Below are 25,878 nucleotides of genomic sequence, written 5' to 3'. Positions count from 1 at the left end.
ATTCTGCGCATCAAGATAAGCAAATTCATTTTACTTGCTCTAGTTTTACACCATTTATTTTTAACTTGCATTATTCATCACTCTATTTGCACATTCCCTTTTTCCTTGTTCACTGCTCAACCATTCTTTAAACATTCTATTAACTGACACAAATGCTTTTCTTCAATCCTAAACTGTTCTCTTATTTTTCATATTCTATTAAATATAATCCAAAATTTAAAGTATTCGTTTTAGGAAATGTTTTCAACAAATGTCCAATAAACTTACTTTCTCACAACACGTTTCAAAATTCTTCGAATATTTTTAATGATTGCATATAAACATTAAGAATTTGATGAATTTCCAGACATAGAAATCAGGCTGTAACATTTCTACATACTACACGGATGGAAAATATGCCAGAGAACAGATAACTTTTTTTGACAAAAAACTACTTTGCTAATCCAACTCTCTCCTGCGCACATTTATCTCGTCGCTTCTAGCGACGAACCGCTCCACGAAAGAAAAATAATCAACATTTCCCAATGCGTCTCAATGTAAAAATTAACTACAACTCCCAGAATACTCTGCGGCGCCGAGCGAGGGGGCGAGCTGCACTTGTGCAACACAAAATTGTGACCTCTTTTCCCCGTCACCGCCCTTTCGCTACAATTGCCTCAGAGTCTTTGCAAGAAAGGAGGAGCGTAAAGGGAAGAAAGCCGCCCTGAGCAAACGCAGGCGGCCCCGGAGCGAATCACAATCCGGGAAACGAAACTGCCGGCTTTCAAATCCTCCGCCTCCCTCAACGCCATCATCTTGGGTGGCTGCGGTGGCCGGGTCGGCTTCAACGTGACAGCGAGATCCGACGCTCCAGGCAGGCGGACGCGGCTGCTCGCACGCAGAAGGGCGGACAGTTGATTAGCTGGACTTATTCGAGGCTTGTTGGTAAGTTGAGAGCGAGTTCGCTCCTCCTCCTCCTTCTCCTCCGCGGTTCTGACTACGCCTGCCGAGGCACGGAAGGAGCCGTATTGTATTGGGAGGAAGGAGGCGCTTCTGTCTTGCTTCCTGGGCTGCACGTGTAGGGGCATGTGCACGTGTACACGTGTCACTGGTGATGGGGTTGCCAGCGAAAAACGTTCTCGGGCAATTGGACCTGACGCCGGTCAAACCTCCTTCGTACAGATTAGGTCTTCCTGCCAAAAACCTGCTTGTTCTCTCCCCTGTATGACGTCATGCCCTCGTTGCTCTTTACGAGTGAGGCCAGCCTGACCCGGGAGATTAGGCTGGGTTATGTAAATTAGGAGCGCACGTAGGAAACTGGCATGTCGGAATGAGGACTTCGGGGATGAGTGCGTTTTCATCTCCGTCGCTATTTTATTTACTTGGTTGGATTTTGCTTATACGGTAGAAGAGTGAAGAACAAAAAGTTCAGCTGATTTTGAGATTCATAAGTAAAATTGTAACGTGTACCAGTATGAAAAGGAGTGCTATCATATAATAAGGATAGAAAATAAAAAAGATTTATCTAGCACAGGGGTTCTCAACCTTGGCAACTTTAAGACTTGTGGACTTCAACTCCCAGAATTCCTCAGCCAGCAAAGCTGGCTGAGGAATTCTGGGAGTTGAAGTCCACAAGTCTTAAAGTTGCCAAGGTTGAGAACCCCTGATTTCTAGCACTTTTCGGTTGATGAAAAAGTTGATATTCTTCAGCTGACGGCTAAAAAAAATATTTTGTTCCAGAAGTGAAGAGAAGCTGATGGCAAAACATCAAAAAAGGGAGGCTTTCCAAGAGACAGATTAATACAGGTAGTCATTTAGTGACCGTTCAGTTACAGTAGCAATGAAAAAGTGACTTATGATCGTTTTCACAGTTAAGACCTTTGCAACATCCCTATGATGGGATAAAATTTCAAATGCTTGGCAACTGGTTCATATTTATGACTGTTGCTGTGTCCCAAGGTCATGTGATCACCTTTTGCAACCTTCCCATAAGCAAAGTCAATTGGGAAGCCAGATTCATATTAGAATAGTAGTGCGAAAATGTGTGCGGTCATCTGTAAGACAATGTATCGATCCACTAGAAAAACAATAAAATAATAAAATAAATGATCTTTCAGAAATAAGCAAGGAGAGTGATTGCTGAAAACTGAATTTCCATATAAACTGAAAAAGGGGAATGTTTTTACATTCAGATTCAGATTTATTGTGCTCATGCTAAACATCATTTAAAAATCACAATAATTTGCTTAATTTCTAATTTAGAAATGTGGAACTTTTCCCTTCTTTTATTGTTGTATTATATTGTTGAATATAAAAATGAAGAAAATTATTTTTTCTCCAAAATAATTTGCAGGAAATAATAATGGCTACTAAACACTTTGAATCTATAAGACTTTTTTGGTTCAGATTGCTGGAGATGACTACCTATCTACAAATTTATTTTAACAAACAATCTCTTACTTTCTAACTATAAGACTTGAAATTAGTCAATGTTTTAAAATTGTTCCACCTTGGAACAATTGGTTCCTGCTAGTACAATACTTCTTAACAATCAGCTTATAGATCACAAATGATAGCAGTCTGTAGGTTCACTGCTTATGATGCTGAAAAATCCTGGTAAGTTTTCTGGATAAATCCAGTACAATTTTTTTTTGCTTCTACTCAGTTCAACTTCTATTTTTTTGCAAAGTAACAAGAAAATTAATGTCCTTAGTAGTATAACTACTTAGTTGTGGGGAAAATAAGAAGAGAAAGGAGTATTAGGTATGTTTGCTGTGTTGAGTTACTTATAAAGTAATAAAGGGATAAAATCTAATAGATAAATACCAAAAGTATTGCAATGTCTGTTGTTCCTTCATTACTATTTCAGCCACTCTACTTTTATATTTATGTAGTGGCAAATAATAAGGCAGTGTTATTAAATACAGGTAATCCTTGACTTACTACCAAAATTGAACCCAAATTTTCGGTTGCTAAGTGAGATATTTGTTAAGTGAGTTTTGTCTCATATTACAACTTTCTTACCACAGTTATTAAGTGAATCGCTGCAATTATTAACATTGTTGTTAAGTGAATCTGGCTTCCCAATTGATTGTGCTTGTCAAAAGGTCACAAAAGGGGATCACATGACCCCGGGATACTACAACCATCATAAATATGAGTTAGTTGCCAAGCATCTAAATTTTGATCATGTAACCATGGTCATAAGTGTGAAAAATGCTCATAAGTCACTTTTTTCAGTGCCGTTGTAATTTCAAACAGTCACTGAATGGTTGTAATGTAGGCTCTGTCAATGCTATTTATTCAGTTTCTTTGGAGGTTCATCTGTGGCTGGAACAGAACAGTTGGGAATTAGAGTATATAGCTGGGAAATGCTTATTGAAGAAAAAAGGCTGATAGGAAATCTATTGACAGTTAAGTTTACTTTTTATTCTCATGAATCATTTCTTGCTCAAGTTTGCATATAAAATAGGATGGATAGAAAGTAGAAATAAGAATTGATTTCTATGGAATGAATGCAGTATTGACTTTTTTAGAAAGGTGGATCCGGGCTTTTCTGGATAATGAATTTGGCTATCCAACTAATCTGTTTGAAAACTTCCTTGCTCTAGTTCATCCTCTGTCCTGCATTATCCATCCTTGTACTGACACTGAAGCTAATTTATGCATAAATTAGCAGAAGCAAGGTGGTAGCATTTGCTGTAAAATGATGCTAAGTAACATGTGATAAGCTGAGTAATGTTTGGGTGAAATGGCCTGGCTGGTTTTGTCTGATCAGAGCAAACATTGCTGTCTTTACAGCAAGCTTTCAGCCTAGTATTTAACTGTTCAGTGGCATATTATCATGTAAGGTAATTAGAAATTATTAGTTTATTACATGTGATGGTTTTATAGGTTATTACATGAACAGTTTATCAGTTTATCCCTTGCTCTTTTTTCTTCACGTTCTTATGAAGCCATAGAACCAACACAATAACAACTTTTAGCTTCCTCTTGTTACACTATACCAAAAGAAGAGAACAGGAGGGAGTCAAAAGAAGCTAATTTTTTTTTATCTCTCACACACTTAGTTATTTCTCTCTTCTTTTCCAGAATCTATCCCATCTGATATTGGCAACAGTTGGCACACTCAAAAAATGGCATCAGAAGATATAACTAAGCTTGCAGAATCACTTGCTAAAACCCAAGTGGGTGGAGGTCAGCTGAGCTTTAAAGGCAAAAGTTTGAAACTCAATACTGCAGAAGATGGTAAGAGGATACGCTGTTGATTATGAGTGCGTCATTGAATAGATATAGAATTTTTTGCAGAGCTCATTTATATAAAATAAAAGCATATATTATAATACCCCCAAATAGACTGAATCCTAAATGACTTCTAGAGAATGATTATAGATCTGATGGGGGACAATTATATGAATAACATGTGAACCAGCAATCAGGAATTTGTTATTTTGCTTTAAGCCATCTTGGTAAAGAGTGCAAAATTTTAAATAAAAAGGAAAGCATTATTGGTGGACAGGCAATAGGACTTGAGGTGGAATTATAATGAAGGACAGATGCAGTTTGGGTTAGAGTTCAGAAATATTCTGCCTATCTCTGCAGCTGAAGAGGTGATCAAAGAGATTGAGGAGTTTGATGGGCTAGAAGCCCTGCGTTTGGAAGGAAATACTGTGGGGGTTGAAGCAGCAAAAGTCATTGCCAAGGCTCTGGAGAACAAATCTCAGCTCAAGGTGAGATTTTGATGCCTGATTATTTTGTATAATAATGGAATTGTATCCTTAAATTTGTTATGACTTTGATGTGTTTGAAGAATATTTTGGCTGACGAGCACAAGAAACATTTTATAGGATCTTAATTATTTTTCACGTTGTGAATAACATTTGACTCTCAACCTTGCATGTTCTGTCATATCTCTCTCTCATACCTGCCACTCTATGTTGGAGAGATTGTGTTTCGGAGGGTTGGTATTCAATCCTCTGAAATTGTGACTACTTCGACTCTTGTTAAAATAAAGTAAGCTGGTATTCCATGTTTGAGCAAATAGCATAAATAAATGCATGCACTTGGTTATTATGCCAGCTTCCTAGTTTTCACATATAATCATTTTTGCAGTTATGCATATTGTTCACCAAGGACTTCATAGAGAAATAAACAATGTATTATGTATCTTCTACGATTTTTACCATGTTTGTACTATATATGTTGTTATAGAGGTGTCATTGGAGTGATATGTTCACCGGGAGGCTGAGATCTGAGATTCCCCCTGCTTTGGTAGGTGAAATATGTAACTATTAACTATTATTAACATCAGATTTTTCTAATGGTACAGTGTGGGAGCATCATCTGAGATTGGTGATCAAAATGACAGTAGTATGCTGATTTTTTTTTTTCAGAGGTTTAGATGGAAGCAAGGACCAACCAAAATAATCTTTGGAGACTAATGACAAATCAGTAATATAGTACATGTAAGAATGTGTGAAGAAGTCTCAGGTTCAGTTATTTATTGTTATTTCCAGTTAAGACATTTCTCAGTAGAAAGGCAAAGATCATTGGCTGACGTTGCTGCTAATGGGAGTAGGTCATGTTATAACAGTCTAATTCAGTTCAAGGTAGTGTCATAGGTCATACTTTTAAGAAGAAATATTGTTGTAGTCTGAATTGCCTTCTTTTTTTAAGCAGGTTAAGGAAAGAAATGAATATAAATTTAAACTGAATTTAAATTTTGATTGTCATGGATGTATATGTGAAAGAGAGGTTGAGTTCACATAGTAAGATGTGATTTGTTATCCCATATTTTTTAATTTTATGAATAAGAAACAGCCTTCAGCTCAACTGCTGATAAGTGAAATCTATTCACAAATCCAGCCTATTTTTTATGTATAATTACTCAGAGGAAAGGTCATTTGGATCTTATTTCTATATAAAGATACCTAAGATAATTTCCTATCAATTTTTTTTCTTTTTATCACATATTATATATGAATTTAGGTATACTCTTATGTGAAAAGTTTAGGGATACTGTACAAAGTTTAAAGGTATGTTCCACTTTTCATAATTTGAAATGATATATCACGAAGGAAAAAAATAGTATCAGCTTTGAACAAAATATTTTTCTTCTATAAATGAAGGGATTTTGTCCTACCTTTTATCATTTGTCAGATTTCTCTTGGAGAAGCCCTCATTTCTGCTGGCTGCCAACTTGTAGAGCTGGATCTGAGTGATAATGCCTTTGGACCAGATGGAGTCCGTGGATTTGAGGCATTGCTGAAGAGTCCTACCTGTTTTACTCTGCAGGAACTCAAGTTAAACAACTGTGGCATGGGCATTGGGGGTGGCAAGGTAAAAAGGCATTTTCTGGGTCTTTATGAAGTGGATAGTAAAATGTTTGACTCCCAGCTTCCCTTGCAATTTGTTTCTACACACATGATGTGTTGCTATAGATCAGTGGTGGTGAACCTATGGCATGGGTGCCAGAGGCGGCACTCAGAATCCTCTCTGTGGGCACGCACGCCGTCACCCAGTCCTAGGTCTTCAGCTGGGTTTTATAAAACCTTTTCGCTTTAGGCCTCGGCCGCCGTGTACAAAAAAAAAAAAGGTTCAATCAATCAGTCAATTTAAACTTCTCGTGGGAAAAAAAAAGATCTTGCAAAGTTGGAATTGATTGATTGAACTTTTTAGTCCCACCCAGTCTGCCGTTACCACCGCAGCCACGCCCACCCAATTGGCCACACCCAGCCAATGGGCCACACCCACCCGGCACTTGACGATGCATAAGTGGGTTTTGGGTTGCAGTTTGGGCACTCGGTCTCTAAAAGGTTCGCCATCACTGCTATAGATTGTTGTCTTACAAAGCCTCCCAAATTGATGGGGAAGTCAGCATCATTTACTCTAATGAAAAGTATACTGGCTTATTCTTAGCCTGCCAAAGAATGTTCTAGAGGGAAGTTCTACCTTGTTAAGAGGTAAAGAATCTATCACCCTGTATCCCACAGAGAAATCTCAGTTAAGTACATGCATTCATGCCAATTTCATGACCAAAATTACTCTTTTTGTTATGTTACAATTGGGAATGTTACTAATACACAATGTTACTAACAGAGTGTCCATATCATGTATATAAAACTGCAGTTTAAATAATTTGTCCCCTCTAGGCATGGTGAATTGACACCTTAGCAATGTAAACACTGCTTTTTCTTAAGATCTTAGCAGGAGCTCTGAAAGAATGTCACAGGAAATCAACTGCTCGAAGCAAGCCATTGGCTCTGAAAGTATTTATGGCTGGCAGGAACCGTCTGGAAAATGATGGTGCAACTGCTCTTGCTGAGGCATTTGCAGTGAGTATAAGAATTAGAGTGTTATCGGATTAAAAAGTTATGTGTAATTGGCAAATAGGAAGGGAAAGCCTTGGTCAGATGTGTTCTAAAAAACATTAATATTCTTTTTATATTCCATATTCCAGAACATATTCTGATATGTTGTACATTATATTCTTACTAGCTGATGGCTGTTGGTGCTACTTTTGTAGTAGTGGTCAATTTCTCTGGAGAAACAGCCACTTCCTGAATGTATTTGGAGGATTCAACAAATTGCATCATAATATTAATAAAAAAGTGCCATCACTGCAGTATAGGTTGATCATTGTAGTGCAACAAGTTTGGCACAGCTGCCCTATTTGAATAGAAACCCATTGTTCTGTATCATATTTCAACTTACAAATTGTCCTTGGGTTCCAACCATTTGTTCAGTATCTATTCAAAGATCTGACGGCATTTAGCAAATGGTGCTTATGCTCAATCCTCAAAGTTATGGCCATTTCAGCATCTCCATAGTCACATGATTGCAATTTTTACATTTCCTGCCAGCTTCTCATAAGAAAAGTCAATGGGAAGATGATAGGAAATTCAAAGTTGTGATCATGTGAGACCCTCATTTAATAACCTACATAGTCCTCAGGTTGTGATGGCAACTGGAATTGCTCAAATTGCTGTAGTTAAGCAATGTGATCACATGATGTCACACTTTGCAACCTCATTGCTTAGGAACAGAAATTCTGATCCCAATTGTCATTGTAACCTAAACTTGAATCCAAGCAATTGTAGGGGATATGTAGTAGAAAGATAAAGGTGAGCCTAGGAAATGTTGTCTTAATACTTAATAGTTTTTTGTTGGGACATATGGTCTTTAGATTGTTTTAGATTCTTATTTTATGGGCACATGGGTTTCTGAGATAGATTGGCAAACTGAGTTTTACAACAAAAAGGTCCTTGAAACTGTTTTTTTATCACTTTTGGTAAATAGGGTCCTCAATTGATAAATCTTAGTGTATTTAAGAAGTAGGGCTGAGTATACAAAGATATCTGCCTATCATTTTTGGTATAAGTAACGTTATACAAGGTACATGAGAAAAAAAAGCTGAGTGTTGTACTTAATGTTTTTGAAAATAATTTTATTAAAAATTAATATGCATTGCACTCCAATTGGTGAGTCTCTAGAAGCAAACTCTAGGGTTTGAAATAGCTTCTACACTCTACTATTTTAGATTACAATAAGTGATATTTGCTTTATTGTGTATGAAGAGTTTAAATAGAGTATCGATATACATAGGTTATTAGGAAAAAAATATTTTACCTCTGTTTGAACAATGGCCTTCTGTGCTATCTTGATCCTCAGGTGATTGGGACTTTGGAAGATGTTCAAATGCCACAGAATGGAATCACTCATCCAGGAATTACAGCCTTAGCTGAGGCCTTTGCTGTCAATCCCCTGCTGAGAGTGATTAATTTGAATGATAATACTTTCACTGAGAAGGGAGCTGTGGCTATGGCAGAAGTAAGCACTTTTCAATGATTTTGTCATACTTTTTATATTAATACTGATTTCTACATTAATAGTGATTTGGATTCAAATCTAGAACAGCAGTTGTGAAGTAAAATGGATTAATAATTGGTTAGAGAACAGAAAACAACAATTTGGATTTTTGCCACTGTACATTAAGTTTACTTAAATGTTAATGCATGTGAGATAGTAAGTGTGTGGGAGGGGTTGGGAAACCCTGTTGACTTTGCTAATGTAAAATACAAAATTGACCATCCCTGGGAAGAATTCAAAATGGGATTAGAGAAATTCATGAAGAGTAAGGGTACCATTTAATCTATAGTAGCAGTGCGCTTCTAAATTTCTTAATGCAGAACCCAGATGAATAAGCACTTGCACTCGGGAATTGTTTATGAGCTCCTCTGAAACGCTGAACGCAACAGGTCTCATTCAGTACAGCTCTCTTATATTTTTAAAAGGAAGCACTTCTGTCAGGGTTGAGTTAAGTCTGCATTGTTTTCTTTCTTTTATTCAGACCTTAAAGAAACTCCGCCAAGTGGAAACGATCAACTTTGGGGATTGTCTGGTGCGTTCAAAAGGTGCTGTTGCCATTGCTGAAGCTGTCAGTGAAGGTCTTCATAAACTAAAGGTATTTGCCATACTTGAATCCTTTTTTTGTGCATTGCTATGTATGCTACAAGACAAACTAAATATGTTTATCGGTGATCTTTAGTTGTGCTCAGCAGGCAGTGAAGAAGAATAAAGAGTAATCCCTCTCTGAAGCTGTAGCCCAGGCCCATCTCAGTGGAGCCAATTAATTTCCAAGATTTGTTTGACTAGAGCTAAGTAAAAGTTTTGGTATTAGAGATCATATAAATATGAAATACATGCATTTTTATATTTTATAAAACTATTTGGAGAACACTGGTCCAAAATCCTAAAATTATGTTACAATCCATTTTACAGCTAAAGATACAGCCATGAGCTGGAAGTCAAGTTAAAAACACCAAGAAGTTATGAACATTTCAGTTTTGTCAAGCTACATGATGAAGTTAGAGAATTGTGTACATTTGGTTCAAGATAAATGTCAAGCTACATGATGAAGTTAGAGAATTGTGTACATTTGGTTCAAGATAAATGTAAATTTTGTTTCTATTTATATTAACTTGGAATAAAGGCCAACATGTTATTCTAAAATAGGGATGGGTAACTTTTTAAATCCTAAAATTGAATAATTTGCCAAGCTAGGACAGCATATTTGTATGCATATATCAGAGCCTCGGCAGCTCACAATAAGGATTGGGGTTAACCACATTTTCTGTCATGAAGAACAGCAGGAAAAAAATACATTTCCTGATAGCTAGTGAGAAGAATGGGGTTCCCTGTAGCCACGGTTTATATGTCACACATCATCTGAAGATATAGTTTATTCACCCATGAACTTAAAAACCAGTGAATCAAAAATGAAATAACCCAGTCAATTAAGCATTAACTGCAGTCTTCAGAAATGATAATTTGTAATCTAGGCATCTTATCACTGCCCCCATTGTTTCTGAATTGTTTTTTAGACTCTGGATGATGTGAATTATAGATGCCATGAGCCCACTTAAAAATATTTCTTGCATTCTTCCTAACCCAAGTATTCTTATGAAACTTTGCTTTCTGCTTTGTAGGAACTCAACTTATCCTTCTGTGAGATCAAGTTAGATGCTGCACTTATAATTGCTGAAGCTACTGAGGACAAGTCAGTGCTGGAGAAGTTAGATCTCAATGGTACTGTATGTGATTGTGCTATGGTCAATAATGCTGTTTTTAGTAGCTAAAATCTGCAACCAAACTGATGACTGGATAGGTTAAGCCAATGTATACATTAATCTAAATTCCCTTCTTTTTCTCTAGTTCATTCTCTTTCAATTAGCTTTCCACAGATTTTCAGTTCATGATCTGTTCCCTATCTTCCTTTCACCAATTCCCACTGGATGCCTGCTCTTCTTATTTTCCCAAATCTACGATCCTGAGTAATTATGGATTACAGGATTCACTGTAGTTCTTAAGATTATGCAAATCTTATTCCTAGGTAGATTTACTGACTTTCTCAGAGAAGATTATGCAAATCTTATTCCTAGGTAGATTTACTGACTTTCTCAGAGGCTGGATAGGCAACAGTTTTAACTTGATAATGATGTTTTATAGTGTTTGTGCAAACACAAGCATGGCCCAAAATAAATTATTTTTCTGTAGCCAAAAATCACAATGAATAGATTCCTATGAATGTTAAGGGTCAGGAGCCTTGAGTTTTAAAAACTTGTGTAGGTGTATTAAATACACCAGAAACCTTTCACACATTTTGTTTTTAATCTGAATATTGGTAGGAAACCATAACATTCCATCTTGGCAGCAGGGACTCTGGGGATACAAAAAGATGTGACATACAATCTCAAGACCATAGATTGCCCATCCTATCTGAGTTAATTGATTTCAAAGACTACAGTGATCAACTTTAATTGCAATATAGTATTTTTCATTCAGATACGATACCTAAAGCTTGTGGTTTTATCCACTTCTCCACAGGGAAACAGAGCTTTTCAAACTATCCTTTAAAAAATTAGTTCTGTTTATATATGCTTTTACCTTTGTCGTAGGCAATTATTTTGGAGAAGAAGGCTGTGAGCAGCTCCAGGAGATTCTTGAAAGTTTCAATATGGCAGACGTCCTAGGCTCCCTGAGGTAAGATACAAACAGAGCCTCCAACGATTGGCTATTTCAGTGATTTATTTAATATGATAGATATTCATGGCTGCAAGGCTCATTTAACAGCCTTTCAGCAAAACCTCAATAATAAAGTGAAAGTGCACCGTGCAGCTGTTGTGTAATATGGTTTAAGGTTAATTTGTACTGTGGCTTGGGCAGAAGTGGAATTGTTCTTTCTGCCTTTTTTCCAGTCTTCACTCCAGGGCTGTTGGAAACAATTTTGTTCCAGCTGCTGCCAGAATTCTTTTCAATTTGCAGTAAGAAAAATTGAGTTTGGGAAGATTTAAAAAAAATAGTAAACTATTGTATTCCATCTTCCCTCCCCCCCCCCCCCCAATTCTTGTTGGAACAATCAGAATCTTGTCTCTTTTTCAAAGACTTGATATTTGACAAGTTGCATTTATTATCTTGGATTCTTTCATTTATTTCTATGAATTATTGTCATTAGGGCTACTAGATTTTGTGTTGCAAAAATCTGGAGGACTAGGTGGCAACAAAGAAATGCAGAAAATTCAAATTCATTGCTTTCAATTAACGATCTGCTAGATTTTTGCAGCTCAGACTTTACCCACACTAGGAGGAGTTGGGTTAGATTTAATATAATTTCTTCTTATAAATACGGAAGTTATTTTGTGGACAATATATTTACTTACTGTGTTTTAGATATCCAATTTCTTTATTTTTGTATCTGTACACATCATTTTATAATGATGAATGCAAGCTGACTAGAAATAAATATCTATATATGTATCCCAAAAGTATGTATAATTATATTCTTGTATTCGTTTAGTGATGATGATGGAGAAAACGGAGAAGAGGAGGAAGAGGAAGAAGAAGAAGAGGAGGAGGAGGAGGAGGAGGAAGAGGAGGAGGAGGAAGAAGAAGAGGAGGAGGAAGAGGAAGAGGAAGAAGAGCCTCTTCAGGTGCAGGAGAGGGGACAGGGAGAACAAGAACCCCTTACACCTAAAAAAATCTTAAAGGAACATGTAGGTATAAGCACAGCTTTCTTCTTTTAAAGAAGAAGAGCAACTGCTGCAGTTGATATGCCTGGTGGTATCAGTTGGAAAGCTGTTGTAGCTATTTATTCATTGTTGTGGTTTTTGCTTGTATAAAATTATTAACATACTAAAGTAATACATTGCTGGACAAATTTATCAGTTTTATAGTTGCTGACTTTTTCCAAATAATTATCCTTAAGGAATAATATGTGCCTGTCTAATGAAAATAAATGCATACACCTACTCCTATGTAATTTTACTTTGCTGCTTTTCCCCTTAACATAGTAAAATGTACACTTCTGAATTATTATGTTTCCAAAATAATATAGCCAAAAATAAAATTTACAAATAGTGTATTTTCTTGATTACATTTCATGTTTTTCCCATTAAAACATTTGGCTACAGTATTTTATAAGTATGTAAAATTAATATGATGTACATCTAAGTTTTCCTAGTAAATATAGTCATATATATTAGATTCTTGCAGATGTTGTTCCTGGAGCGTATTCCTAAGTTCATATCCAAGCCAAGCTGGCTGTTTTGTTTAAAAACCCTCCATATTTTAAGTAATACAAATAAACTATTACTGTTTTAGGAGCAGAGTCAAAAAAGCAAACAGAATTTAGAGATGGACAAGAAGAGAAAAAGTAGCAACTGACAATTCAACAGAATAAAAGCAGGAAAAGAAAAGAAAGGATAATTATATAAAAATCTAAAGGAAAGTGATTAGTTGAACAAACTTTCTGTAATAAAGCAGATAAAAGAGGCAGCTTTTCATATCCTTTGCTGTACAAAGTTATTGTTAAGTAAAACCTGTCCTATGAGTGAATGAGAAAGATTATATTTTTCATCTAATATATTATGCTAGCAGGAAAGAACAAATAAAAGAGATGACAATGTCAGTATAAAATCAGAGCACAAGAGTAGAACTCTGTCATCTTGGGGTGATGACAACAAGATCTTAAAGGATATTTATCCCCAATAAACTATGCTACTTCTGCCAAAATGAATCCACTTTACTGCACTATCCTTTCCCTCATTTCTCATCTGCTACACAACGTCTCCTTTTTCTGTATTTCCTGGCAAAAGATTAATTTTCAGGATTTCTTCCAGGATTCTACACCACCACTATCTTCTCCTTCTCTTCCTCCTGTTGATGTTGGCACCTTTCTAGCTTTCCCATCTCCAGAGAAATTGTTGCGACTTGGCCCCAAGTGTTCGACTTTGATAACTCAGCAGGTAAACCATTGCTAATATTTTACAAAACACACTTTTCTGTGCACCATGGCTAGTAGCTCAGTAGTTCTGTTCCTGTTGACTGGTGTATCTCCCCTACTTTACACATTGCTTTACTTGGAAACTTACCAAATATTAGAATTCTAATGTGTATTAAGCCCAATATCACATAGCAGATGTGCAAGCTATCAAAATCAGTTAAAAATTGTTATTTCCTTGGAAAAATAACAGTTGGTAGGGTTTTTCAACACTTTAGATCTGACTCCAGAAAGGTCATCAAGGCATGCCCTGGGATTTTGGAAAACGATACAACTGTTTTATGGAAGTACATGCCAGTGTTCTATTTAGATCTCTGCCTACTTAAACACTGCTTTAGAATCAAATCAAAGTGCTGCAATCATAATAATTGCCTAGATCTATTACAAAACTTTTGTTGGAAATTGATATTTGTAAGGATTTGATATGCAAACAAATAGCACTAGAAAAATCTCCAAATGTCTCTGCTACTTCAGTTTTTATGAGGTTGAGATTCCATAAGTAATAGCACGGGCCACCTGTTCTTTCTAATGACAAATTATGGCACCAAGTTTAATTTTGATATTATATTTCTTCTAGACAGATACATCTGACACAGAAAAAGTTGTTACTGTTTTCCTTAAGATCTCTTCTGTCTTCAAAGATGAGACAGTAGTAAAAACAGCAGTGACGGAAACAACAGGTATGTCCTTTTTTGAAAGACTGTAATCAGTACGATGATATAAGCAGATATACGTGTATATAAAAACCTATGAGATAAAGTGGCCATCAGATTCTTAATCTCTTTTTTTGACAATTTCAGCTACAATCTCCTCTAGTTCAGGAGATCAAACATATGGAGTTGCACCAGACACTAGATTTTTGAATGTTTCTGTTTTTGCACTATTTTACAAACAGGTCAATTTAAAATTAGTCTTGCTTATTTCTATAACAATATGCTGCCTTTCACTATAGCAATTCATGGAGTTGTTGCAGCTAGTTATTTTTTCCTTTGAGTTTATTTTTAAATATTTGGAATTGTTAGCTAGGACTGTGATGCTAAATGTTAGCTAGGACTGTGATCCTTAAACTACAGGACATAGGCAGTGGACCAAAATCAAATAATATTTCCCTGAGGATTGGGGTCTCCATGTTTCTAATACAATTGGCTCTTTTTTAGATGCCTTGATGAGAGAAGCTTTTTCATCAGCCAACTTCAATTCTGATGCTTTCATAACAAGTGTTTTGATTCACATGGGATTGCTAAAGGTAAGTGGACAGAGACGGGAGATTTTTGACAACTATGAGGTTTGATTGTGTATTTTATATTCCAAAAAGCACGGTAGGTGAAGATCTCATATCAGATATGATGGAACATGTAATAGATTACAGAATGATAGAGTTGGAAGGGATCTTGGAAGTCTTCTAGTCCAACCTCCTGCTCAAGCAGGAGACCCTATACCATTCCAGATAAATGGCTGTCCAATCTCTTCTTGAAAACCTCCAATGATAGAGCACCCACAACTTCTGGAGGCAAACAGTTACACTGATATATTGTTCTCACTGACAGGAAATTTCTCCTTAATTCTAGGCTGGATCTCTCCTTGTTAAGTTTCTATCCATTACTTCTTGTCCTGCCCTCAGGTGCTTTGGAGAATAGGTCGATGCCCTCTTCTCTGTGACCGGCCCTCAAAATTGGAAGATTGCTATCATGTAACCCTTACCCCTTCTCTTCTTTAGACTAGACATTCCCAGTTCCTGCAACTATTCATTGTATGGTTTAATCCAGTCCCCTAATCATCTTTGTTGCTCCTCTGCACTCTTTCTAGAGTCTCAACTCCTTTTTTGTATCATGGTGACCAAAACTGGACAATTCTGGGAATATGGAGGAGGAACTACAACTGTTAAAGGAGAAAACAGGGCCATTATAGAAAAGATTTATGTGAAAGTAACTCTACATTAATAATGCTAGGTATACATTGCTAATGGAGAATAGTTAATTCGATGGACAGCGAACATAGGAAATGGAACCTCATGGATTTCTGGAAAGGTTTTTATCACTAGGAACATGTAAAAATATTGAAAAGTTGTCAGAATAATTGTTCAGCTCAACTTATGCCCAGAGTAATTAAGGTAAATTATTAATGGTCTTGTTTCTTCCTATAACAGTCATGTTATATATTCTCTGTATTCCCAGGGTCTTTTAGCCATCTATCACATCAGGATATTCTAAAGCCAATGTAGCTCTTTCTGTTCTTAATATAGCAGAAGGGCTATATACAAATGCATGCAAATACAAGTAGTCCTTGACTTATGACCACAATTAAGCCCAAATTTTCTATTGTTAGCCAAGGCAGTTGTTAAGTGAGTCGTGTCCCATTTTATGACCATTTTGCCATGGTTGCTAAGCAAATCACTATGGTTGTTAAATAAATCACGTCATTAAGTGAATCTGACTTCCCCCATTGACTTTGCTTCTCAGAAGCTCCTTTCAAAGGTTGCAGATGACAATCCCAGGACCCCTTGGCATTGCAACCATTGTAAATACATGCCAGTTGAAAAGTACCCAGAGTTTGATCATGTGACTGTGGGGATGAGTCGACACTCATAACTGTAAAAATTGGTTATAAGTCACTTTTTTCAGTGCCATTATAACTTTGAACAGTCATTAAATAAATAGTTGTATGTCGAGGTATACCTGTATTTATATTTGGAAAGGCAAAGATCAAGTCTTGGTATGTTCAAGCAATAATTCAATGCGAAACTCTATCTTCTATGCATTAATCTTTATGAAAATGGAATCAATATGATGACATCACACCATACTCTTTTGGGAGGCCAAAAAATAAAAGGAATATGGGGCTATCCCAGTTCAGTTCTGAATTTAGAAAGGTTGTTGAACAATTGCTGCAATGTTTGCAGAATGGAACAAAATGAATTCTGTGTAGTTATGGGAGGTGTTGGGGATAATACTGAGTAAATGTTGCTGGCTTCTCTAGATATAGTAATTTACCTTTAATTTTCCTTTTTTCTTTTGCCTTTCAGAGTGAAGAGAAAATCAGGGCTGTTCCGAGTCTTTATGGCCCTCTAATGACACTGAACCATGTGGTCCAGCAGGATTATTTTCCTAAGTCCCTTGTCCCAATTCTCTTGGCCTTTGTCACAAAGTGAGTATTGTGATCTCAGTGGAACAATTAGCAATACATGGGGGGGGGGGAATCTAATTATATTTTCCTACCAGTTCACAGGAATTAGTGTTCCTGAACCGATTGTTGAGCAAAGGTAATGGACAATATTGACACTGTCAACGAATTGTGCTTTTATGGGAGCTGCACATGCTCCCAATGTTTGTCTAAATGTTATTACTTGTTAAATTCTGTGACTTGGGATCAGACTTGGGAGCTATCTACAAGAACACTTTTCCTATTTAGAGTCTGCCTGCTGAACCCAAGCAAATACAAAAGCCTGCTAAGGGGCCCCACCTATGAAAAGGTGATGTGGGAAGGCTGTTTACTGTGTGGGGCCTCCCCTCCTGTGGAATAACTTGCTCCCCACAGTGAGACTGTCTTCCATGGCCTTCCAGAGATTTGTAAAACATGACCTTCCTAGAGGAACATTTATGAGTAGTGATTGTCATATTTAGTGCTGTTTTTTAAGATGCTGCTATTGATTTACTGTGCTATTAATGTTTATCGCTATATTATTTTTATTAGTATATTTATTGGAGCCTTCAGAATTAAGCAATATAGAAACTATATAAATAAAAACAGTTTTGGGTTTTAGAAGTAAATATTGCTTGATATTGGGAAGATCCTTTAATACAGAAATAGAAATTTAACAGTAACTGTTCTGTTTAATTAAAATTAACACACTTCTATATTTAAGATATTAATCAAGTCAAATCTTTATTACAGTCATTGGGCAATTTAATACTCTGGTTTCTCTTAAGATCATATCAATCTTTGGCCTTAACTAAAATGAATGAATGAATGAATGAATCTGGATATAATATGGCATGTTTTTACATTAAGAAGTTAACAGGTAGTGCTCAACTTAAGATCACAATTGAGGCCAAAATGTCTTGTCTTAAGTGATTTTTGCCCCATTTTACAGCTTTTCTTGCCACTGTTGTTAAGTGAATCACTGTTGTAAGAAGTTAGTAAGACAATTGTTAAGTGAATCTGGCTTCTCCATTAACTTTGCTTGTCAGAAAGTTGCAAAAGGTGATCACATGATCCTAGTACATTGCAACCATCATAAATACATGCTAGTTGCCAAGCAACTGAATTTTAATCACATGGCCATGGGGATGTTGCAACACTCTTAAGTGTGGAAAACAGTCATAAGTCACTTTTTTCAGTGCCACTGAAACTTCAAACAGTCATAAACGAATGGTTGTAAGTTAAGGGCTACCTGTATTTCTTTTTTCCACTATGTGCTGAATTCCATAATCCTAGATTTTCTTTTCAATCCAAAAGAAGTTAGAAAAAGTAAAAAATCTTCCAGTGAAATACTACAGAGGGTTTCTTGGTTGATGCAGGAAAAATATTGAAAATTTTGTTTTCCTTAATAATCTATAATGTAGATTATTTCTAGGGTAAAATTAATCAAATGGTATTATTACTCTCTGCTTATATAATACATGCTACATGAAATACAAATGGATTTCATAATGGAGGCTGATACTGAAATCCCACACAAAAAGTTGTGGAAGGCTAAATAGCTTACTACTTTTTTCTAATAACTTACATGATGTATTGTCTTGCTTATCCATGGCCTTTGTGTTAATGAGTGTAGGTTGTTGAAGTCATGGAGAGAGTTGCCTTCTTTGGAGAAATTTTCTTTTATTATTAGCTCTTACCTTTGCTGCACAAATTTGATATTGTGATTCATATCAAAATTTTAAACTCAAACTTTTTCCTGGCCACAGCAGCCTTCTCATATAAAGTACAAAATAAGCACACAGTTTCCTGTGATGTTACATAAATCTTCCAATATTTATTTTTTAAAATATTTAATATTTTATGTCTGTGAAAAGTTTCAGAATTCTTCTTGGTTAGAATGGCAGTTTGTACTCCGTCTTTAAGTACCTGTTGACTTAATGCAGTTTAAGAAATTTTGAAGAAAAAGTTTATTCCCTCATCATTTCCTTCATTTATCTCCACAGGCCTAACCGTGCTTTGGATTCCTGCTCTTTTGCTCGACACTTGCTATTACAGACACTCCACCAGTTGTAACACAGAGGCCATGGTACACTCTCTCACCCAAAGACTATCAGGAGAACATGTTGAGATGGACCTTCAGGGGGAAATGTGCCTACTTGGTCACTGAGGCATAGGATGTCTGGCTGTGTTTCTGTTATAAACTTGGAGGAACTTTGCCATGTGTTTTTTAATGTTACTGTTTGTTGTTTTTAAACTGTCTGTTTCCAAAATGAACTCTGCCCTCCCAGGAATCTTTTCCCCCTTTCTTGTTTTGTTTTGTTTTTCTCAGTTAGTTTTGTCTTGGTTACTTTTTTTAACCCAGGACTTCTGTTTCTCATTCATTGTTCTTGAGGTTTAGAACTTATCTTCAAATATATTTGTTGGACTACTCTTCGGAGGTAACAGCAAAGGTCTGAAGCTTCCTTGCAAGTGCATTATGCTATGAGCCTAGTGGGGAGGTTGTTTTCCTCCAGATGCAGGCCATCACAAGACATTTTTATTATTTCTTGCTCTTAGTTTCAGGCTATTCTGTGGCAATGTAGTATATTTTTTTGACCAAGAATATTTCATATGGAATCCTTCACCATTACTCATTGAGCTAATAAGCTCAATAATCCTTCACCATTACTCATTTCCACTAATAAGATTACTGGTGGCCTGCAAATGACTGTTAGTGAAAACTGCCTTACAAATATAAATCTGCCTAATTAAAATAGTAGTTCAGAATAAATGTAATCAATTTTGACTGTCCTTGAGTTTTATTTCCCTCTCTTTTTCTTCCTGGTCCTTTGGAAATGGGAAAAAAATGGTGAAGATGAAGAAGAGAGACCTTTATCAAAAGGTCTACTTTTCTGCTGTGCTAGTTAATACCTATAAGTCTAATAAATTCCTATTATCCTCCATTTAATTTTCATTTTTATATTTCAAAATCATAGTATTTTCCCATTTGTGTTCTTCTCTTTTATGAGCTGCTTTAAAGCCTGACCAGAGAAGATCATGTTGCAAACTGTCCTTGATTAAAGGGTGTTTATTTGCTTATTAAAATTAAAAGAAGACAAATCTCTAAGCAAATGTCCAAGAAAACAACAAAATTAGTCAGCTACCAGTCATTTCTTGAGACTTGCACATTGTCCTATTCTGATTAGGTTATCTGAACAAGAGTCTTTGGACGTAAGGGACTGTACTTCTATAAATGGTGTTCACTAATGTATATACTGCAAATGCTAACTTTTCCAAAAGCTCTATTTTTTTCCTTTCCATTTGTAATTTCTCTTATTTTGAGGAAATGGTTGTTTTCCAGTTGGTGTTCAAATTTTGTTTCCCACCTAGATGGCAGTAGCTAGTCAACTATAGTCAACCTTGAAAAAGCTAAGTGAGATTCTGAGTACTTAAATGGGAGTTTACCAGGATAATTCCAGAGGTTTAGGCTAGACTAATAGATTGAAAAGAAAAAAGCAATGGCATTTTTCTATTGTTACCAAACTATCTAAAATAAGTTTAGCTTTTGATAGAAACGTGAAACTACTGGCTGATTGATACAATCGATAAACTTTATTCTATTCAAGTAATATGACAGCTTCTTTCCCTCTTCTCATCCTAAAAAAGAACAGTTCATGAATAAAACAATTCTTGAAAAAAATAAAAGTCCATCGGAGCAGAGCATGCATGTTCACAAAATGGCTATCTGAAATCAGGTGGACTCTGCCCATTTTATGTAATAAATATTTATCCCATTTCTAAAAGTGGTTGCAAAACTGTTCCAAAAGATAAGTTGGTTAAGCACGTTAAATAGGACAATGAACATCCTGGACAGTGGTACCTTTATTGTTGTATATCTGCTTTTATTGCCCTTATACAGTGGTAGGGGGAGGCTGAAGGGTAGGAAAAATTGAGCTTCTCTAGCATAACTGGAAAAGCAAAGTAAGTGGAATTGCTTTTTCACAAAGTCTGTTTATATACTTTTTCTAAAGCTGAAGTTACAGTTCCTCAAGGCTCCCTTTCATTTAAAGAAATAAAAAAAAGACAAATCTTGAATTTCCAGCAAAATCATAGGAGTTCGGTCTTGCATAAGCTGAAATTTAGTTTCAAATTATAAAAGCCTAGGTTGCAATACTTTGGAAAAAATGAAAATACCAATTTACAGTATTCAAACAAGTAACTATACCATTACTAATTAGCTGCAGGCAATCTGCCTTCAAGGCTTTAGTTTAGGTAACTAAAATGGCAACTGAAGAGATAAATGCTATGCTATCTTTTCTGCTTGTCTAATTTATTAAAATGTCTATGTCACTTGTTGATCAATATATAAGTAATTTAGATATACTTTAAGCTACTATCGTGCAAAAACAAATTAACAGATAAATAGTTCTGTTTTGTTCCATAAATAATAATGTAGCTTTGTTCAAGTAAATCTTCAATAAATGGATAGGATTGAGAAGGTCTTATGTCAGTGTTTCCTTATGGTTATACATTGCTGAGTAATTCACCAATAGCTGTGAAGTAATTGAATGTAAATTATCAGTTAGTTTACAGATCAGCTGTTTGCTGTTTGAAATATCAGAAATCAATATAGTTGATATGGATGGAAATCTAGGAGGAATAATATGGGATAAACATTATCTTCAAACTATTGGCTTAGAAGATGAAATGTCAACTTCCTAGTATCTAAGCTTCTACAGGGTGTCTATGTGATCCACTTGGGCTGAATAATATTTTGATAATTAAATACTTCATCATAGTAATGACAATTGGAATTGGATTAGTTAAAACCATCTTCTATGGACAGAAAAAATGGCCAGGGTTGTCCATAGACAATTTTAAAATAAATGTCAAGGTGGTAGCACTAACCACCCCATTAAAGTCATTTAGTTGTATCAAAATGCTTGTAAAGCAGGGGTCCCCAACCCCCCAGGCCACGACCCATTTGGAACCGGGCCATGCAATGGGTAGGTGACTGTGCATACATATGCAGCTCCACTTGCATGAGTGGCAGACGAGCGTGTGGGCGCAAACTCCATTTGTGCAAGTGGCATGTGTGCGTACCCACTGCTTGTGCAAATGGAGCTGCGTGCACATGCGCACCACTCATGCGGAACCATCCGTCCTCTACCGCTGTCACTGCTGCCGGTCCACAAAACTGGAAAGGTTGGAGACCGCTGTTATAAAGGACTTCGAGGGGGAAAAATAGTGAACTGAAGATGGCTCTGCTAAAAGCAGAGTTGACCACTGTGGCGGAATAAACACCTGGCAAGTAAATCATCTCTTTGTAATTGTCCTCCAGACAAGGAAAGAACTTGAGATTGCCTGCAAGTGCCCCAGGCAGTTGCTCCTCACAAGGAGACAAGACAGTAGTTTCTGGTGGATTAGCGCTCTGGGACACAAGGGAATAGCCATATTGCTGAAACTAGTTGGTGCCTTCAAAAGGGGGGGGGGGTTGCGCTAGGTTTGCATAATTGTTTTTCTAATTGTTTTTGGGAAATGCTTTTTAATTGCTTTTCAACTATTTGGAATCTTTGGATTGATAAACTTTAGAGCCTGAATGAGTTTTTTTCAATCCTTAGCAAATCAAGTTTTAAATACAAGCTTAAGGGGAAAATATTTTGGAATACACAGCAAAAGAATGACTAGAACTTCAGTTCTGGAGTTACAAACAGACTAAACATGTATGTGGATTTGAAATAAAATTTCAGGATTACCGTAATTATAAAATCTATGGGAAATTGAATTCTCTTTAAAAATATTATTCTTGCTTTGCGTGTACACTGAGAGCTTCTGTATTGGAGACAAATTCCTTGTATGTCTAATCACACTTGGCCAAATAAAGTATTCTAATTCTAAAAACACGATAGGATGAGACTTTGAAAGTTGGATATTAGAGTGAACCAGAAGGAAGTAAAGATATATAAAGGTGAACAGTTAAATTTGACTTACTAACACTGAATGGAGCAAAATATTTTTAACATTGGACATATTGAAAGATATTTTTGAACAATAGACCAAGATGTTAATTTTAAGAGTGTTTATCTCTATAAATAGACTGTGTTTAAAAGAAGTTATGGAAGAAGAACAAATTTTACCTGACAAGACTGAGACTGATCTGAAATTGGATTTAAAAATGACTGACTATAAGAATAATACAAAAAAGATGCTACACTGGACATAAAACTGGCCGATGTTTTAATAATTGAAAAGAATATGAAAACCAAACAAACCAAAAGCGTAATCTGGATAATTTCCCATCAGTTTTATAAAAAAAATGTCAACGCTCTGAAGAATTTTGTGAAAAGAGACAAACAAAAGATGAAAAGAAATAAAGTACTAGGACATTATTTGAAGGGACTAGAAATTAAAAATATAAAGTTGGTTTTATTTGATCAAGATTAGAATAAATATTTATCTCTGGTAATCAATGAACTTTTGCTAATCAGGACTGAATGGCAAGCTTTAAGGATTTGTTTATGGATAAGGCTTGGGATATGGGAGGATCTTTTTTGTATTTTAAGAAAAGGTGATAAGTTATAAAATTGTTTATACTTGTGATGAAGAGGGAAGTCATTTCTTTATGTATTTCTTTACTGTATTATTTTTCTTTCCTATTTTCTACTTTTTCTTTTCTACACTTTCTATTTTTTCTTTTCTGTACTTTTTTTCTTTTAGTTTGTTTTTATCTTTTTAACTGTAATTTGTGATAAAATTGCTATACAAATAATTTTCAACAAACAGTATACAGGTTCTACTTGGTAAATGTGTTACTGTCAAAGTATAAAAGGTAGGCTTAAATGCATATTATTGTTATTGAATTTTTCTTCAAAAAGAATGAGAAAAAGTCAGGAAAGCACCAAACTACAGTACTTGGTGTAATTTGGATTACAAAATGTGGTGAATTATATGTTACTTCTGACAAGTAGTCAATGGGGAAGTCAGATTTACTTAACAACCGTGTTACTAACTTAACAGTGATTCACTTAACTGTGGCAAGAAAGATTGTATGAGGGCAATTCGGAAATAAACCTCCATTTGGTTATCTATGACAGACACTCGCAAATACAGAACTTCATTATACACATTAGAAAACTATATTACATTACTTTTTGACATAATCGCCATTCAAATTGAGGCACTTGACATAACGTCTTACAAGGTTTGAAATTTCTTAGTAGTAGTCGCTCGGCGCCAAATTTGGGCTATGGGGGTGTGTGATCAAAAACATCCCAACGGAACTGCTTCAAAAGTTCTTGGGTGCGTCTAGTGGTGTGCAGGCGAGCATTATAAACCAACACCACACCGGAAGTGGTGCCATAGAAAATCCCGCCAAATGTGAAGATGCCAAAGGAGTACTGCTAGTGAAGTTCATGGAGTGTGGTTCGACCATCAATTCAGACGTCTACTGTGAAATGTTACGAAAACTCAGACGAGCCATCCCTAACAAGCATGCTGACTTCAGGTGTGGTGTTGGTTCATGATAATGCTCACCCGCACACCACTGAATGGATTCTTCTTAATGTAATGAGACTCTCTTGCAAGACTGCCCCATTCACATACTTAACCACAGTACAGGTAGTCTTTGACTTAACAGTTCATTTAGTGACCGTTCGAATTTACAATCTATGACTATTTTTTACACTTAATACTATGGCAGCATCCATGGTCACATGATTAAAATTCAGATGCTTGGCAACTGATTCATATTTATGACAGTTGCAGGGTCCTGGAGATATGTGATCATCTTTTGTAGTCTTCTATTCTAGCAAGCAAAGTGGATGCAAATGGATGGAAACTAATGGATGTAAACTAATCAAGGAGAGAAGCAACCTAGAACTAAGGATAAATTTAATTAACAATTAATCAGTGGAATGACTTGCCTCCAGAAGTTATGGATGCTTTAAGAAGAGACTGGACAGCCATTTGTCTAAAATGGTATAGGGTTTCCTGCTTGAGCAGGGAGTTGGACTAGAAGACCTCCAAGGTCTTTTCCATCTCTGTTATTCTATTAAAGTCAATGGGAAAACCAGATTCACTTAACAACCATATTACTAGCTTAACAATTGTAGTGATTCACTTAACTGTAAAAAGGTCGTAAAATGAAACAAAACTCACTCAACAAAACACCAGTTCAAAATCCAAATCACTGTAACTGTCTGTACATTTCTGGTGCATTGCAACATCTTCATCTGTTTTATGTAAACTCCATTTCTCTGGTGGCTTCGGTAGAGATAAATTGTCATCATGCAGTACTCATCTCAGGGCAGATTGGGATATCTGATTTTTTATTTTTAGCAGAGAAACCAACGACATTAGTCAGGAGTAAGTCTATCATACGATCATTCTGTTCTCACCATATCATCAGGACAGCAAAGAGGCATTGACTTCTGAGTTCCTCTAAGTCTAAAGCCAAGCTCTAAGATGAACAGCACATCTTGCACAGCAAATGAGGGGAGCCCAGACCTTATCTTAATTACCAATCTTACAACCCAACTTCATATGCTTTCTTAAGTCCAGTCATGGGTTGTGTTTGAGGATTAACCATGTACTTGCCACATATGTAGCAGAACATATCGTGGCTCTTCCAACATTGAGAAGACATTTCTGCTGTCACCAATTATCCTACATCAAGTCTATAACTGGGTTACTTATTATTTAAATTACACGTAGATAGGCAAAGCTGTGCCTTGAAACAATCACATCAAACTACATGGAAACTGATATCAACAAAATGAGTAGCATCTGTTCATGTGAGCTGCTTTTATAACCTTTCCAGGCAGCATCCATCCAGCCTAAGCATGCCTAGGCATGTCCAAACTCTACCTGTTCCACAAATTTATACAGCATGCCCTGAATGCATGCCTGGACATGTAGGAGCTACACAAAGCATATTATAATGC

At 36.1% G+C, this 25,878-nt stretch overlaps 1 protein-coding gene across 1 annotated transcript; it reads left to right on the top strand.

Annotated features, from left to right (window-relative positions):
- The first annotated feature begins 746 nt into the window (after window positions 1-746).
- On the top strand, window positions 747-22,144 carry RANGAP1 (Ran GTPase activating protein 1). The gene is made up of 16 exons (XM_015813599.1): window positions 747-924; window positions 4,072-4,227; window positions 4,582-4,709; window positions 5,191-5,250; window positions 6,139-6,318; window positions 7,179-7,313; window positions 8,650-8,808; window positions 9,329-9,442; window positions 10,467-10,566; window positions 11,436-11,520; window positions 12,335-12,530; window positions 13,656-13,781; window positions 14,394-14,496; window positions 14,974-15,062; window positions 16,839-16,960; window positions 18,961-22,144. The coding sequence occupies exons 2-16, from the start codon at window positions 4,116-4,118 to the stop codon at window positions 19,028-19,030; spliced, it is 1,779 nt and encodes a 592-aa protein (XP_015669085.1). The 5' UTR covers window positions 747-924; window positions 4,072-4,115; the 3' UTR covers window positions 19,031-22,144.
- The last annotated feature ends 3,734 nt before the right edge of the window (window positions 22,145-25,878 follow it).

Source organism: Protobothrops mucrosquamatus, unplaced genomic scaffold, assembly GCF_001527695.2.
Source record: "Protobothrops mucrosquamatus isolate PMUCROS unplaced genomic scaffold, P.Mucros_1.0 scaffold173, whole genome shotgun sequence".
Classification (NCBI taxonomy): Eukaryota; Metazoa; Chordata; class Lepidosauria; order Squamata; family Viperidae; genus Protobothrops; species Protobothrops mucrosquamatus.
This window is presented reverse-complemented; position numbering and strand designations above follow the sequence as displayed.

Coding starts and splice junctions, on each gene's coding strand:
- RANGAP1 (XM_015813599.1), top strand. CDS start 4,116: ATGGCATCAGAAGATATAACTAAGCTTGCAGAATCACTTGCTAAAACC. Junction 4,710..5,190: donor AGAACAAATCTCAGCTCAAG/GTGAGATTTTGA, acceptor ATGTTGTTATAG/AGGTGTCATTGGAGTGATAT. Junction 16,961..18,960: donor CTCTTGGCCTTTGTCACAAA/GTGAGTATTGTG, acceptor TTATCTCCACAG/GCCTAACCGTGCTTTGGATT.